Source organism: Monodon monoceros, unplaced genomic scaffold, assembly GCF_005190385.1.
Source record: "Monodon monoceros isolate NGI ecotype Baffin Bay Population unplaced genomic scaffold, NGI_Narwhal_1 Super_Scaffold_11, whole genome shotgun sequence".
NCBI classification, from domain to species: domain Eukaryota; kingdom Metazoa; phylum Chordata; class Mammalia; order Artiodactyla; family Monodontidae; genus Monodon; species Monodon monoceros.
Window position 1 is genome coordinate 5,939,947 of NW_021703767.1, and position 16,079 is coordinate 5,956,025.

At 46.1% G+C, this 16,079-nt stretch overlaps 2 protein-coding genes across 4 annotated transcripts in view; one reads left to right on the forward strand and one right to left on the reverse strand.

Annotated features, from left to right (window-relative positions):
* LOC114890845 (SH3 domain-binding glutamic acid-rich protein-like) overlaps positions 1-5,969 on the reverse strand; it is a 63,996-nt gene extending 58,027 nt beyond the window's left edge. For 2 of the 3 annotated variants that reach the window (XM_029214757.1, XM_029214755.1), the window contains exon 1: positions 5,666-5,969. In XM_029214757.1, the coding sequence (XP_029070590.1) occupies positions 5,666-5,710 (45 nt within the window). In that variant the 5' untranslated portion in view covers positions 5,711-5,969. Of the gene's footprint in view, positions 1-5,438; positions 5,574-5,665 lie in introns of those variants that run through there. The other variant, XM_029214756.1, reaches the window with a different exon arrangement.
* An 8,351-nt stretch (positions 5,970-14,320) lies between these two features.
* The window catches only part of LCA5L (lebercilin LCA5 like), a 40,275-nt gene continuing 38,516 nt past the window's right edge, over positions 14,321-16,079 (forward strand). Inside the window, exon 1 of the mRNA XM_029214754.1 lies at positions 14,321-14,472. The gene's annotated coding sequence lies outside the window, so the exon portion shown is untranslated. The remainder of the gene's footprint in view (positions 14,473-16,079) is intronic.

Sequence of the window (16,079 nt, forward strand, 5' to 3'; positions counted from 1 at the left end):
ACTAGAGAATGGACTTGAGGACATGGGGAGAGGGAATGGTAAGCTGGGACGAAGTGAGAGAGTAGCAGGGACATATATACACTACCAAAGTTTGTGGTCCAACAAATTTTTAATTTATATGCATCAGTTAATTCAATTGCTAAATGTTTTCCTATAATATCTTTTTAGAATTAGAAATATAAAAATGGGGCAGCTCAGAGCAAACTGGGATGCTTTGATAAACAGAATATATTCCAGAATTTCTATGCTACCAGTCTCTACAAAAGAAGTTTTCCACTCTTTGACCATTTCATTGAAAGTAACAGTTACAGTGAATAAGTATTCTTAAATTTCAGGACTCCAGACACTTTTACTCCATACATTTTGCCTTATAAGATTGGGATTTGTGAAATTATTCCTCCTCTGCATTCTTACGTTTGCTTACCAAACGTAAGATAGACAGCTAGTGGGAAGCAGCCTCATAGTACAGGGAGATCACCTCGGTGCTTTGTGACTACCTAGAGGGGTGGGATAGGGAGGAGATATGAGGACATATGTATACGTATAGCTGATTCACTTTCTTATACAGCAGAAACTAACACACCATTGTAGAGCAATTATACTCCAGTAAAGATGTAAAAAAGAAAAAAGAATCTGTTTATGATGATTCCCCTCAAGAAAAGCAATTTCGTCTACAGGAAATTGACTGACTGTCGGCTGCACGGTATTGTGCTACATTTTATTTCTCAGCACTGCCCCCAAATAAAGAAAAGAAAAATAAAATCTGCCCCTCCGGACTCCCCAAACACCAGCAACTTAAACTCAGTCAAGAGCATGGCTCTCCTGGCTGTTTGGAGCTCTTGGCTTCTGTCTGGGTCTGGAGAAGTGTCTTAGGATGAACCCAGAGGAGGGAGAGGGGGAGCAGGCAGTGCACGAGCTCACCTGGCTGGCACGTGGCCTTTGCCCGCACTCTGATGCCCATGTGAGCAGGGCGCACCCCCCGGACCCCCCCCCGGTGGTCCTTGTTCAAGGGTCCCTACTAGATGCTGCTCCCACCACAAAGTACAGCCTTTCTCCGTGTGGCCTCCTGAGCTGACCCTAGGGACACAGCATCAGTCCCCAGAGGTCACCCCCCCTTTATGGTTTCAAGGGTAGGGGTGTGCACAGCACCCCAGTAGCCCTCACCACAGATGCACTCCCCCCTGCACCTCTCACCCTCTCTCCCCTCTCCAGGGCGCCATGGCCATTGCTGGTCCCACAGGCTGCACCGTCCTTCTGGGCAGCCCCTCTGGAGGATCCAGGGTCCTTGGGGTGTGTGTCACTTGGAGGCTTTGGGACCTCAGTGGAGGCTGAGAGAGTTCTGTTTTCTTATCCTGTTACATTGAGAATTCCCTGGCGAACGAGTGCTTAGGACTCCGTGCTTTCACTTCCTATCCTGTTACATTGACTCACAAGAATGTGTCATTCTCCTAGAGAACAGACTTGTGGTGGCCCAGGGGGAGGGGGGTGGGGGAGGGGTGGACTGGGAGTTTGGGATTAGCAGACGCAAACTGTTACATAGAGAATGGATCAACAACAAGGTCCTCCTGTAGGGCATGGGGACCTATATTCAGTATCCTGTGATAAACCATCATGGAAAAGAATCTGAAAACTGAATCACTTTGCTGTACAGCAGAAATTAACACAACACTGTAAATCAACTATACCTCAATAAAACAATTTTAAAAAAAAATCCTTCTCTGTCCTGAAGTCACCAGCCAGTGTTGGTGACTGTGCTGCCTCAGAGTGATCTTTGGGTCTCTCGCTTGGCATGTTCCGTTTATTGTCTTGTACAGTGAGGAACCTTTCCGAACAAGCTCACCGTACTGTAGTAAAAAGCACGCTGCATTTGAGTGAGAGGTGACCTGCATTTCCATCCTGGCTGGGAAGGTTGCTATCTGAGCACAAGTTCTGCCCGTCCATTGCCTCATCTGCAAAATGGATAGAACGCCGCCTTCATCCTGGGTGCTGGTGAGAATTAAGAAAGCGTGGAAAAGCATTTTGCACCACAAGTCGAGAAGCTGTGCAGTCAGGCACCCTAGCGTGACTCGTCCTGACTGCCATGCCAGGCAAGAATTCTGATCACCACTTTTTTTTTTTTTTTTTTTTTTTTTTTGCAGTACGCGGGCCTCTCACTGTTGTGGCCTCTCCCGTTGCGGAGCACAGGCTCCGGACGCGCAGGCTCAGCGGCCATGGCTCACGGGCCCAGGCGCTCCGCGGCACGTGGGATCCTCCCGGACTGGGGCACGAACCCGTGTCCCCTGCATCGGCAGGCGGACCCCCAACCACTGCGCCACCTGGGAAGCCCCTGATCACCATTTTAAGATAACAAAGCTGAGGTGCCAGTAAATTAAAGAATTTTCCAAGGTTCACATCCAGATCCATCTAATTCAAGAGCCATGTTTTTCCCTCTATATTTACACTCAATCAAGACTGGAAAAAGGATTGCGAAATTCGGGGGCCACCATTAGGGTCTGTCCTTAAAGATGGTGGTCCAGGGGCTGTGCATCTTGAAAACAGGGAGGACCGTCCTCTCTCCCTTTGTCCCCCAACCCCTGTGGCGATGGCCTTCAGGAGGAGAGGAGGGTCATCCACGAAGATACAACAACTTTCTCCCCTACTCCCAGGGTCTCTTTACCCAAATCTGTGTGTAAAGTGGTAAAACATGGAACCACGCTTTGGCATCAGCTGTTAAAATAGCGATGTGATACACAGCTGCATGCCTAAACCTCATCAAGAGATTACAATTGGCTTTTTCCTTTTTCACTTATTTCATTCATCCAACAGAAGTCATAATGCCCTCTTTGATGAGGTCACAGGCAAGAACCTGTTTTTAAAGTATACAAACTGAAGAAGTAAGTAGCAAAGACCAACTGCCACACAGCATAAGTACTGGCAGCTGCTCTGGGGTCGTCCTGCAAAGAAGCTTCTGGGTGAAATTCCCCAGCCGGGAAAAATCATTAGCACTGACACCGTGGGAAAAATCAGTTCTCATTCTTTAGGATAAGACAGAAATTCTTCCATTTATGTGGCTTGAGACAGTTCTTCTGAAACATCGTCACAGATGCAGATCTTCTAATATTAACTAATAAATATAACTACAAAAATATTGATTAATATTAACTAACATTAACTAATAACCAATAGTTATAATAATTATAATACTAACTGACCATAGCTGATAACTATAACATTAACTAATAATGATAGGACTTCCCTGGTGGCGCAGTGGTTAAGAGTCTGCCTGTCAATGCAGGGGACACGGTTTCGAGCCCTGGTCCAGGAAGATCCCACATGCGGCGGAGCAACTATGCCCGTGCACCACAACTACTGAGCCTGTGCTCTAGAGCCCGTGGGCCACAACTACTGAAGCCCGTGCACCTAAAGCTGATGCCCTGCAAAAAGAGAAGCCACCGCAGTGAGAAGCCCGTGCACCGCAACGAAGAGTCGCCCCCGCTCGCCACAGCTAGAGAAAAGCCCGTGCGCAGCAACGAAGACCCAACACAGCCATAAATAAATAAATAAATAAATAAAAACTAATAATGATAATATTTATTAAGCACTTGACACCCTGCTGGGCACCCTTTGCTTATTTCCTAAGTCCTCATGACAACACTATGAGATGAGTACTATTCTTACCCTCATTTTACAGATAAGGAAATTGAGGCTTAGCAAGGTGCAATAGCTTTCCCAAGGTCACATAGTCCCAAGTGGCACCAAAACATTTGCTTCCGGCAGCAGAATGAACTTGGATTTTCTAAGATCCTGGAATAAACAGTACCCGTCCAGATCCCCCCAGGCTAACTAAATCATGCTCCCAAACTTCAAGAATGTAGGACATCAGATAATCCTAAGAAATCCATCAGTTTGTTCACTGTCTCCGGAAGGATGCATGGGGCCACTCAGACCTGATCTATGGAACATGTAGAAGATTGGCAGGTTAGTGGTAAAAGTTTCCAGCAATGAGTGTGTCAACACCATATTTGAAGCCCACAAAAGCCATTTTCTACAAAAAAAAAAATTTTTTTAATCTAAACAATCCAAAAATGTGCTTTTTGTAGATCAACTAAAAGTTTCTGAGGTCATCAACAGCCACAAAAGATTTTGCAGTTTTGCATTTGGAATTGTTCCTCATCGTTTTCTGTTAAAAGATGTTCGAGAGATCACTAAACAGTTGCCCACCAGTTGTGCTCAGAAGGAACGACCAGGCTCTTTTCTCGTGTTTTCCTCTCGTCCTCTCTGGAAACCGCGTGAACTTTCAGGGCTGGAGGGGGCGAGGCGGGGGCAACGCGGGTGGCATTCAGGAGCTGCCATTAGGACACTTCCCTGGGCCAACCATTTGTCTAGGGTATCATCCCTGGCTGATGGACCACTGAAACCCAAGCTGCAACCCGAGAAGTTCCAGGAATCAGATATAAAAGGAAACAGCCCCTTTGCTGGTCTTCACCTCTCAGGATTAATAAAACTCTTTTTCTTTTCACAGCCTCCTAGATGCTAAAATGCTGGTCGAAATGTCGGTCCCAGATAGACACTGCAGGTTCAAGCCTAAAATCAAAGCCTGAATCATTTCCAAGGATAAACGAGTCCCTCCCTTACTCCTATTTCTTAAGGCACAGAATGAAAGCTGGACTTAGAGAGATCGACGCGTGGTTCCCAGCCTGGTCCCAAGGAAATGAGACAAAGCAATGCTTTGGAGGTCGGCTTTTAGTACCTGTTTTTGGTCTGTCTGGATTCCTAGAGAATTTAAACCTTTAGCCTTAGAGATGTTTGTTCTTGTCACTGTGACATTATTATCCTCAAATAATAGCATTACACATGCTAACTTTACACTTTCATTAGGATTACATTGCATACACAAGTTATTACACCCAGGAGTCATTTTAGTAATCTGGCCCATCATACGCTCCAAATATTGTTACACAAAGTGTCATTTATTTGCAATTTTAAATTAGTCTGTCTCGCAGAAGGAATGGCAGGAACATTCCACCAAAAAAAAAAGCCTCCCATTCTATCATATATGAGACACAACACGACACAAATCACATGTTAAAATTTCTAGTATCGGGGACTTCCCTGGTGACGCAGTGGTTAGGAGTCTGCCTGCCAGTGCAGGGGACACGGGTTCGAGCCCTGGTCCGGGAAGATCCCACATGCCGTGGAGCAGCTAAGCCCCTGCGCCACAACTACTGAGCCTGCGCTCTGGAGCCTGTGCGCCACAACTACTGAGCCCATGTGCTGCAACTACTGAAGCCCGCGCACCTAGAGCCCGTGCTCCTCAACAAGAGAAGCCACCGCAACAAGAAGCCCACGCACCGCAACGAAGAGTAGCCCCCGCTCACCGCAACTAGACCCACGTGCAGCAACGAAGACCCAACGTGGCCATAAAAATAAAAAAAAAAAAGTTGTAGTATCAAACACACCCTCTTCCTTGAATCCCCTTCCACACCCAGCTGTCCCAGATCACACACATTTCTTCAACACCATTCAAACCAAGGCAGAAAGCAAAGGGCTTACAGGCTTACTTACACACGCCCCAAAAAGACATGTAAAGCCAGCACTGGGCCATACCCCCTCCTTCTGCTTCCAAATCTGAGTTATTCAGAAAATAGGACAGGAAGAAAGCCCCCAAATTCCATCAGACACCTACCGCTATGGACCCAGATGATGTGGCAACAAACACTTTGATAACCATTTTGAGAGTTGCCAAGAGGACTCCCCCCAACACACCCCTGCGAGGGAACGCGGAGTCAGACAAATCCTGACAGTGACACAGACAAGTGCCAGGTGGGGACTGGCGAGGGGCCCAAGGCTGTCTGAGCTCACGCCTCTCAGCTCAACTGAAGCCCTGCCTCTCCCAGGAGCGGCCCAGGCACCTCGGGCTCTCCCCGCCATTGGCCAGGGAATATTTGGGGATCTGTCAGGAAAACAGTTGATTGGTTGATATAAGCAGCCGCTGGACCCTTTCGCTAATCACTTTGAAAGCCCGACAACAGTCCCTAAAAGGCAAGGCTGCTCTCCGCACCAATCAGAGACCTGCGGGGAGATGCCTCGGGCAGCGGGAGGTGGAGCCCCGGGTAGCGGAGGAGGAGAGAAGAGGAGGGAGGCGCTCCCCGGAGCTGGAAAAGCCCAAACAACACCAGCTCGGTGCCGGAGGGGGACTTGTTTACAGGGTTTTTGGCAGGCACACAGCACGGGTCAGAACAGCCACAGAAGCCTTTACCTAAATAAAGAGCGGCTTCCTTACTTTAAAATTTTCTGGCAGATTAAAAAAAACTCAATGCCCTTCAACTGGAGTCAGCTTTAATTAATCTCCACTTTAATTCTGTGATGCATATGTCAGGCTTTATTATATTTTGCTTCAGATAAATTTCACTGAGCAAGAAAAATCAAGGGAGCACAGTGGGTGAAAATTTACTCAAAAAATTAAGTTTGTCATTAATACAAATGATAGGCCATCTGGATCAGCAATAAGGGTCTGTTACTAAAGAGTGTTCTTAAAGGGTGCATGATTTTTATTCTTACACCGCTCGGCAATGGCACCTAATGTACAAAGCGTGTATTTTAATCAGAGAAGGTGGCGTGCTAATTAAACAATACTTAATAATTGTCATTATCATTTATGAATACTCACCTTTTACCACATTCAAGTCTACTCTGAGGAATACCTGGAAACTTAGTGAAACCTTCAAACACAATTCCTATGGATAGAGTTAAAAAATAAAAATAATCATTGTTTTGCATTGAAAAAAAACATTCAATGAACTGTCATACAATAGATTCTTTAGGAGTGGCCTGTTCCCAGTTTTCCCCCTTTACCACCTGTTTCTCCTGAAGAACAGAGGCTGACAAGCTGAGGACCGTGTCAGGTTTCGCTGACATCCCCAACCCGGCAGGGAGGGCTGGCTTACAAGCAAATTGCTTCCACTGTTTTAGAGACGTTGGGGGGAAGAAATGAATGATCTGTTTGTAACAGGCTCTCTCTCTGTGTCTTATTTGTATAGATAATTTGAATTGTGTTAAACGTTAGAGACATTAAAAATCTACTAAGAAGCCCAAATGGTAGCCACCCCACTCTCCTGGTGGGTTTCAAAGACAAGATCAAGGTCTTTAGGGGCAAAGGCAGGAGGGTACATTTAGTCTTCTTAAGATGGCTGAGTCTCTCTCTTAGTTTAAGTCCCTGACTGCTCATGAAGGTCGTGGCTGTAAGATCCTGGGACCAGGGAGGGATCTTTTGGGTTTTGACCTCCAGCCCCTTCACCAGAGCCCAGAAGGTCTGGAGGCCTGCTCCCCTTCCCCTCAGGTAGGTGCCCTCCACGAAAGGTCACCCTGACCCTAGAATATAGCTCAGCTTCATTTAGATCAGGATGAATGGTTGAGATGACCCCGCAACAATTTAACTTAGGGCATGCAAAGTTTACTCCCCAAATTAGGTGAAGATGACTCATGGTTCCCCAAATTTAAGTAAGAAGCATTATAAATTTTATTTATTTTTTAACATCTTTATTGGAGTATAATTGCTTTGCAATGGTGTGTTAATTTCTGCTTTATAACAAAGTGAATCAGCTATATATATACATATATCCCCCTATCCCCTCCCTCTTGCCTCTCCCTCCCACCCTCCCTATCCAACCCCTCTGAGTGGTCACAAAGCACGGAGCTGATCTGCCCATGCCATGCAGCTGCTTCCCACTAGCTATCTATTTTACCTTTGGTAGTGTTTATACGTCCATGCCACTCTCTCACTTCATCCCAGTAAATTTTATTTTAAAGCCCACCAAAATTTTATTTTAAAGTCCACCATCATTTTTGCTTTTCTTCTTTGCTGTATTTTCCAAAATTTCTACAGTGAGTATATACTATTTTTGTCATACGAAATATTTTTTCAAACACCTTAGTCTTAAACCCACCACATGAGCATACTATTTTGCTGCAAATATTATTTAAGAAAGTAATAAGCTCTGTGTATTTCTTAATGCCTTTGTAAGTTAGTGACATAAGCTGTGGCTCATGTGCCCTAGAGAATATACATCTGCTGATCATATAGTATAACTGAGGAAGACCCTATGGGGCCTCCCTGGACAGACCCCTCCCCCCATATCCTCTGCCTGCCTCTTGTCTGTAGAAAAGCTATAGTTATCTCAGGCCTCCCCTGAGTCACAAAAGCCTGGCTCAAGAATTAATGATTGAAAGGATGTGAACATGTAGTGACAAAAGTATCAGCTGGGCCAGGAGAACTGGTAACAATTTAAACAGTAAATCAGCCATGTGGCAGTCACAGAACCTTTAGTTCCTCCCTGAAGGACATAGATAAAAGTCTGTGATGCACATTCCTGAGCTGTTTTACAGAGACTAAAGCCTCCACCAAATGGAAGAAGCTAACTGCATGATGATGGTGAGCACGTAGCCCCCAGAGCAACTGGAGCCTGAGGATTGATGATGTTAACTCCTATGACACCATCCTGATGACTGGTTCCCTCACCATCAACCAATCAGATAATTGTGCACAAGCTGATCACCCACCCTACAGCACCCCCCTCCCTCACTTTACCCTTGAAAACACTTTCCTAAAACCCATCAGGAAGTTCTGGGTTTTTGACCATCAGTTGCCCACACTCCTTGTTTGGTGCCTACAATAAATCCTGCACATTCCTTCACACCTGCATACCACAACCCAGTAGATTGTCAGTAGATTGGATTTACTGCACACAAGGCCAGAGGACCCAATATTGGTAACAACAGGGCAAAACCTACCTCAATCTTGACATCCCCTCCAGCTGCCTGCCCTAGGGAGAAACAAATTTCCTACTTGAAATAATAGCTAACAATTTTGAGGTGTTTGCCAAGCCAGACCTGCTCTAAGGGCTTTGCATAAACCACTCCCTTAAACCACACAACAGCCCTAAAACCGGGTCCTATTACTATCCATCCTCACCGGTGAGGACTTAGAACGGGAGATGAGGGAATTCCCTGGCAGTCCAGTGGTTAAGATTCGGCACTTTCACTGCCAAGGGCCCGGGTTCAATCCCTGGTCAGGGAACTAAGATCCCACAAGCCTCGAGGTATGGTAAAAAAAAAAAAAAAGAAGAAGAATGGGAGATGATAGGAAAGGTAACGGTGTATCCAGGATTTGAACCCAACCCCATTTATGTCCACACCACACAAGAAAAACTCCTGATTTCCTACCCTCAAATTCCCAGTGCTCCTTTATTTCACTATGAATTACTTTTAGAAGGTTATCCTTTTAATAATGACCATGAAAATGTACAAATCAGAAATTTGAAAACTCCAGCTGACACATCTTTTGTTACAGCGACATCAGTGAGCTTCAAGATAATTAAAAGGAATACAAAACATTCCAAATGAGTCTTAAAAGAAAGCTCAATGAATCTCCGACTTTGAAAATTCAATTCAGAAATAAGTTGTCTACGGCTTCCATGGTGGTGCAGTGGTTGAGAGTCCGCCTGCCAATGCAGAGGACACGGGTTCTTGTCCCGGTCCGGGAAGATCCCACATGCCACGGAGCGGCTGGGCCCGTGAGCCATGGCCGCTGAGCCTGCACGTGCAGAGCCTGTGCTCCGCAACAGGAGAGGCCACAACAGTGAGAGACCCGTGTACCGCAAAAAAAAAAAAAAAAAAAAAGAAATAAGTTGTCTAATCGAATGAAGATGCAAGAGGCTAATTATTTCAGATCTCTAATCCTTGATGTTAAAGTCAAATAACAGTACTTTTAGATCTGACCTAATTTTTAACAGAATTTACTCTTTTTTTTAAAACTTTATTGAGGTACAGTTCACAAATAAATTGTAAGATATTTAAAGTGTACATTGTGATGATTTGATATGTGTATACATTGTGAAAGGGCGATTTGACATAATTTTAGTGATAAAAGTATGAGGTACTGGCTCCAAACTTTGCAGAGATCCTCGAGGGATCTTATAATAAATGATACTAGATGCTATGTTTGGTTTACTTATATAATTTTACAGATAAAATAAAATGAGAAATAAAGGCTGATTTTTATTCTTTTTAAATTTTTATTATTTATTTATATTTTTTATTTTCCTTATTTATATTATTTATTTATATTTTTATTATTATAACAGTGGTGACCACCACAGTAGCAGTATTGGGTAGAATATTGTCCTGCCAAAATTCATGTTCCCCCCAAACCTCAGAATGTGATCTTATTTGGAAACAGGGTCTTTGCAGATGAAATCGATTAAGGATCTTGAAATGAAATCACCCTGGATTTCAGGTGGGCCCTAAATCCAATAACTGATATCCTTATAAGAAGGGGAGAAAACACACAGAGAGACACAGAGAAAAACACTATGTGAAGACAGAGGCAGAGATTGGAGTGATGTGGCCACAAGCCAAGGAACACCAGGAGCCACGAGGAGATGGAAGAGGCAGGAAGGATCCTCCCCAGGAGACTTCAGAGGGAACACGACCATGCTGACACCTTGATTTTGGACTTCGGTCTCCAGACCCATGAAAGAATAAATTTCTGCTGTCTTAAGCCATCAGTTCTGTGGTAATTTGTTACAGCAGCCTTAGGAAACTCATACAGAGCTATAAAGGCCTATGTTAATATGTAGCATGATGGAGGTGACCACCATAATTACTAAAAGGCAGTTCTTCAGCTTCGTACAGTAAGGGCCTCTCCCCCTTTCATAACACACAGACAGGAAAGAAGTACTTCTTTCCAAGGCAGAAACAAAGGTGATAGACTGGAAAGAGCTAGCAAAAAAGAGAGGGAGAGACCATTCAGATGGGAAAGGACGTTCTGAAGAGCCTCCATCTTTCAGGTTCCTCCAGTCCTGAGAACCAGGGTTGGGATGTTCTCTTAATAATAAACAGCCACTTTTGGACTTCCCTGGTGGCGCAGTGGTTAAGAATCCGCCTGCCGGTGCAGGGGACACAGGTTCGAGCCCTGGTCCGGGAAGATCCCACATGCCGCGGAGCAACTAAGCCCATGTGCCACAACTACTGAGCCCTCGTGCCACAACTACTGAGCCCTCACGCTACAACTACTGAAGCCCGCACACCTAGAGCCTGTGCTCCGCAACAAGAGAAGCCACTGCTATGAGAAGCCCGCACACTGCAACGAAGAGTAGCCCCTGCTTGCTGCAACTAGAGAAAGCCTGCATGCAACGAAGACCCAATGCAGCCAAAAATAAATAATAAATTTGTTAAAAAATAATCATAATAATAAACAGCCACTTTTGTTACTGTCTTGGGAGCACCAGCAGCAATGAACCAGCCATCTTTCCATGAATGACAAGTCTAGGGCAACACTTGTCTAATGTATGTCTACTTGGAGATGGTGCCCAGCTCACCCACAACAAAAACCACTACCCACCTTATATGAATAACTCACCACCCAAGGTTGTAGAAACACATAACGCAGCAAAATTATGAGTGCCTGCCGATGCAGGGGACACGGGTTTGTGCCCCAGTCCGGGAGGATCCCACATGCCGTGGAGCGGCTGGGCCCGTGAGCCATGGCCGCTGAGCCTGCGCATCCAGAGCCTGTGCTCCGCAACAGAGAGGCCACAACAGTGAGAGGCCTGCGTACCGCAAAAAGAAAAAAAAAAGAGTGGGCACTCTAACAGGATAGGGAGGAGCAGGTAGTGATGGGACAGGAAAGCCTTGTCTGGCACCAACCCCTAAAAAGCCAGAATTAAATGGGGTTGGCTTGAATCCCACTTCTGGGCATATGCCCAGACAAAACTATACTTGGAAAAGATACATACACCCCTATGTTCATAGCAGCACTGTTTACAACAGCCAAGACATGGAAGCAACCTAAATGTCTATCGACAGATGAATGGATAAAGAAGATGTGGTACATATACACAATGGAATATTACTCAGCCATAAAAATAATGAAATAATGTCATTTGCAGCAACATGGATGGACCTAGAGATTACCATACTAAGTGAAGTAAGTCAGACAGAAGAGACCAATACCATATGCTATCACTTATATGTGGAATCTAAAATAAGATACAAATCAACATACCTAGGAAACAAAAACAGACTCACAGATATAGAGAACAGACCTGTGGTTGCCAAGTGGGAGGGGGGTAGGGGAAGGAAGGAATGGGAGTTTGGGATTAGCAGATGCAAACTATTATATACAGAATGGAAAAACAACAAGGTCTTACTGTATAGCACAGGGAACTATGTTCAATATCCTTTGATAAGCCATAATGGAAAAGAATATGTAGAGGAATATATATGTGTGTGTGTGTGTGTGTGTGTGTATATATATATATAACTGAGTCATTTTGCTGTACAGAAGAAACTAACACAACATTGTAAATCAACTATACTGCAATAAAATTTAAAAAAGAAAAAACAGGGTCTGCTTGGAGATGCCCACTGCCCCCTATTACATAAAAACAAAATGAAAAAACCATAAAGGGAAACGTGATAAATTTGAGCTACACAAATACAAGATACACTATAAACAAAATTCAAAGGTAATTGACAAACTGAAGGAAACATCTGCAGCATATACCATAGCCCGAGTTTTATAGGATGTCAAAAGTTCTAACAAATCAATTTTTACAAAGATGAACTCCAACTGAAAAAGTGGGCAAAAGGCAAATCACAAAATAAGTACAAATGGTCACTGAAAGTACGACAAAAATGCCTATCCTTCCTAGTAATCAAAGTTGTGAAAAACTCAAAGTAAGGTGTCACTTTTTGACAATAACATGGGCATACTTTTTTTTTAAGTTTTAAAATTCATTTATTTTATTTATTTATTTTTGGCTGCATTGGGTCTTCATTGCTGCACACAGGCTTTCTCTAGTTGTGGCGAGCGGGGGCTACTCTGTTGCAGCACGTGGGCTTCTCATTGCGGTGGCTTCTCTTGTTGTGGAGCATGGGCTCTAGGTGTGTGTAGCTGTGGCACATGGGCTCAGTAGTTGTGGCGCACGGGCTTAGGTGCTACGCGGCATGTGGGATCTTCCCGGACCAGGGCTTAAACCCGTGTCCCCTGCATCGGCAGGCGGACTCTCAACCACTGCGCCACCAGGGAAGCCCCTACATGGACATACATTTTTAAAAGAAATAAGATTATCCGCAAATGTGGATTAAGGATTGGAGACATTTGCCTGGAAGGCAAACTTTCGTATACCTTCAGAAAGCCTCAAAGTGGGTCTATCCTTTGATCCTTCAACTTCACATGTAGGAATTTATCCGAAGAAAACAGTCGGGGTGACCCCTAGGATTCACCTACAAGGACATTCAACAGGGCATTGATACAATGGGAGGGTGAGGAGGGAAGAGGAAAAAAAGAAATAACGTTATTGTTCGTTAATTATGCCTACGCATCACTGAAAAGTCCTATGCAATCACTAAGAATAGCCTATAGGGCTTCCCTGGTGGCGCAATGGTTGGGAGTCTGACTGCCAATACAGGGGACAGGGGTTCAAGCCCTGGTCTGGGAAGATCCCACATGCCGCGGAGCGGCTGGGCCCGTGAGCCACAACTGCTGAGCTTGCGCGTCTGGAGCCTGTGCTCCGCAACCAGAAAGGCCGCCGTAATGAGAGGCTCGCGCACCGCGATGAAAAGTGACCCCCGCTAGCCGCAACTAGAGAAAGCTCTCGCACAGAAACGAAGACGCAACACAGCCATAAATAAATAATTTTTTTTTTACAAAATCACCTATAATTTTTATAGGTGATTTTTACTTTTTCTTGGTACTTTCCTGTACATGGTAACGTCTCTACACCAAACATGCATTGCTTTGTGATCAGATTTTCTTCCACCAAGAAATCCATCTTTATAAAGGTTAACAGAAGCGCTCTGCGCTTAGTCCACGGCCCTCCCAGGCTGGGAACCGGACATGTGCATCGGACTCAGATTCAAAACACCCGGTGCGCAGGCGAGAGCTACCGGGCGCGGGAAGGAACCGCGGGGTCAGCTCGCTCGGCCCGAGCGCGGCCAGGGCGTAGGCGGGATCCTGGGCGCCGAGAAGGGGCGGCTGGAGGCTTGTTTGCGAAAGTCTATGCAGCCAGCTAAGTTCACCCTCGCGGAAGAGTCACGACCCTGGACCCCTAGCCCGGGCCAGAGACGCGGTTCGGGGTGCGCGTGCGCGCAGGCCTCGCGGCCCCGCCTCTCGTTCCTCTCCCCCTGGCCGGCCAGTCCCAGAAAGCCCCGCGCGCCGGTTTCCAGGGCGACGCGTCAGAGCCAGGAGGCCGCCAGGTTGGCGCTGCAGCGGCAGCCGCGCGGAGCAGGTAACAGACCCGCTGCCGCCGCGCCCCACAGCCGGAAGTCTCCGCCCTACCCCAGCCGAGCCTCCTGATAAGCTTTCCGAGCCTTCCAGTGTCGCCCGGTTCCTCAGTCTTGGCCCCTGCCCAGCTCGGGCCTCACTGCTTGGCTCTGGAGTTGGTAACGTAGGCGGCCGTCAGGCCGCTTCCACCAGCAAAGCGCAGCCTGGTGAAGAGCGGCCCTCGGCGTCCTTCTTCCCAGTTCAGACACTGTGACTGCGCCCACGCAACACACTCACAAGCCCACGCTGGCCCGGGGACCCGCGGACCCGCCCGCACGCGGACTGGCCGCTGGAGGCATTCGGGCAGGGGACGGTCCCAAGCTGGCCCGGGTATGGCCCGGGGGCGGGGCCCGGCCAGTCACCTTACCCCGCCTTCCAGCCCCGCCTTCTTCCTGACCCGCCACGCTGGGGCCGATTTCACCCCTTCACCAACTTGCAGGCTTTCGCCGACATCTTTCTTTTATATCTGAATCTGATACCTTAAATTTTGCATCTGCCTGCATGCTTTTGCTTTGTTTTTTCCTTCTAGCCCTAGCGCTGACATTTCCCTAATCCCCATCCCTGGGAAATCTGAATCCTTTGCAGTGTCTTCTGTGTTTTTGTCCCTCACCCGCTCAACTCAGCCTTGGAGCCCTCTGTCCACAATTTCCCGGTGGTGTTTTAACATTTCCTTGCCACACGTGTGCCAGCGGGTAAGTTTTCAGGCCAGTTTTTCACCGCCACACATGACCTCGAACTTTTTTTTTTAATCTACCCTCACTTCCTAGGTGAATTCATCCAGTCTCATAGGCTCAAAACCCATCTAAATGCGAGTGAACCCCACATGTGTATCTCCAGTCCTAACCCTCCTCTGAACTTCAGATGCATGTCTGCCTGCCCATATCTCTGCTTAGATATCTAAGGCATCTCCAGCACAGCAAGTCCAGAACATTCCCGCAAACCTGCTCCTCCCGTGCTTTTACCCACCCCAGTTACTGGAAGCCATTCTCCCAAGTTGTCTGGGCATTAGTGTCCTCCTTGACTCCTGTTTCTCTCCCTCCCCACATTCAGTCTGTCAACACATCCTTCAGAACGTATCCAACGCCCACTGTCAGCACCCTGGTCCAGGCCTGGATTATTTCAGTAGCCTCCTAATTGGCCTCCCTGCCTCGAGTATAGACAGCCTTATGCTGTTTTCTCTTTCTGTGTTATTTCATGTAAGTTTTTTTTTGAAGGATATGAATTTTATAGTTTCCATAGATAAAAATACAACATTTTTAGTATGCATTTTTGTGACTTTTAAACAAAGTAGACGAAGCTACGTAAGCACCTTACGATTAAGCTAAAAATTGAAAGATGCCCTTTAGCTTTCTGAGATATATGACAGTGTCTCTGGATAGATCTATGGCAAGAACTTTAAAACTGACGTTACGGAAGAATGAAAAATTCTTCCAAGTGAGAAAAAAAGTCACGTAGGAATTTACGCTCTGTCTGTTCTGTATTCTTTCTTTTTTGGTTTTTTAGAGAAGCACCAAAAGAGGCAAATTGAAATGAAGACAAGTGAGCATTCCTACGCTGATCACTTTGATAGTAAGTACCTGGGCGCTGATACTCCAGTCAGAGTGAGGCAGTGATTGATATGACAGGTCCCTGCCCTCAGGGAGCTAATGGCCCCAGACACCTGTCCCCTTGCCAGTTGCAAACCCCCAGCCTCCGTTGTCTCTTTTTCCATCTAGTGAAACCCTGACGGACCAAAGTATAATGGTAGGGCAGCTGCAACTTGCAGAGGGTCTAT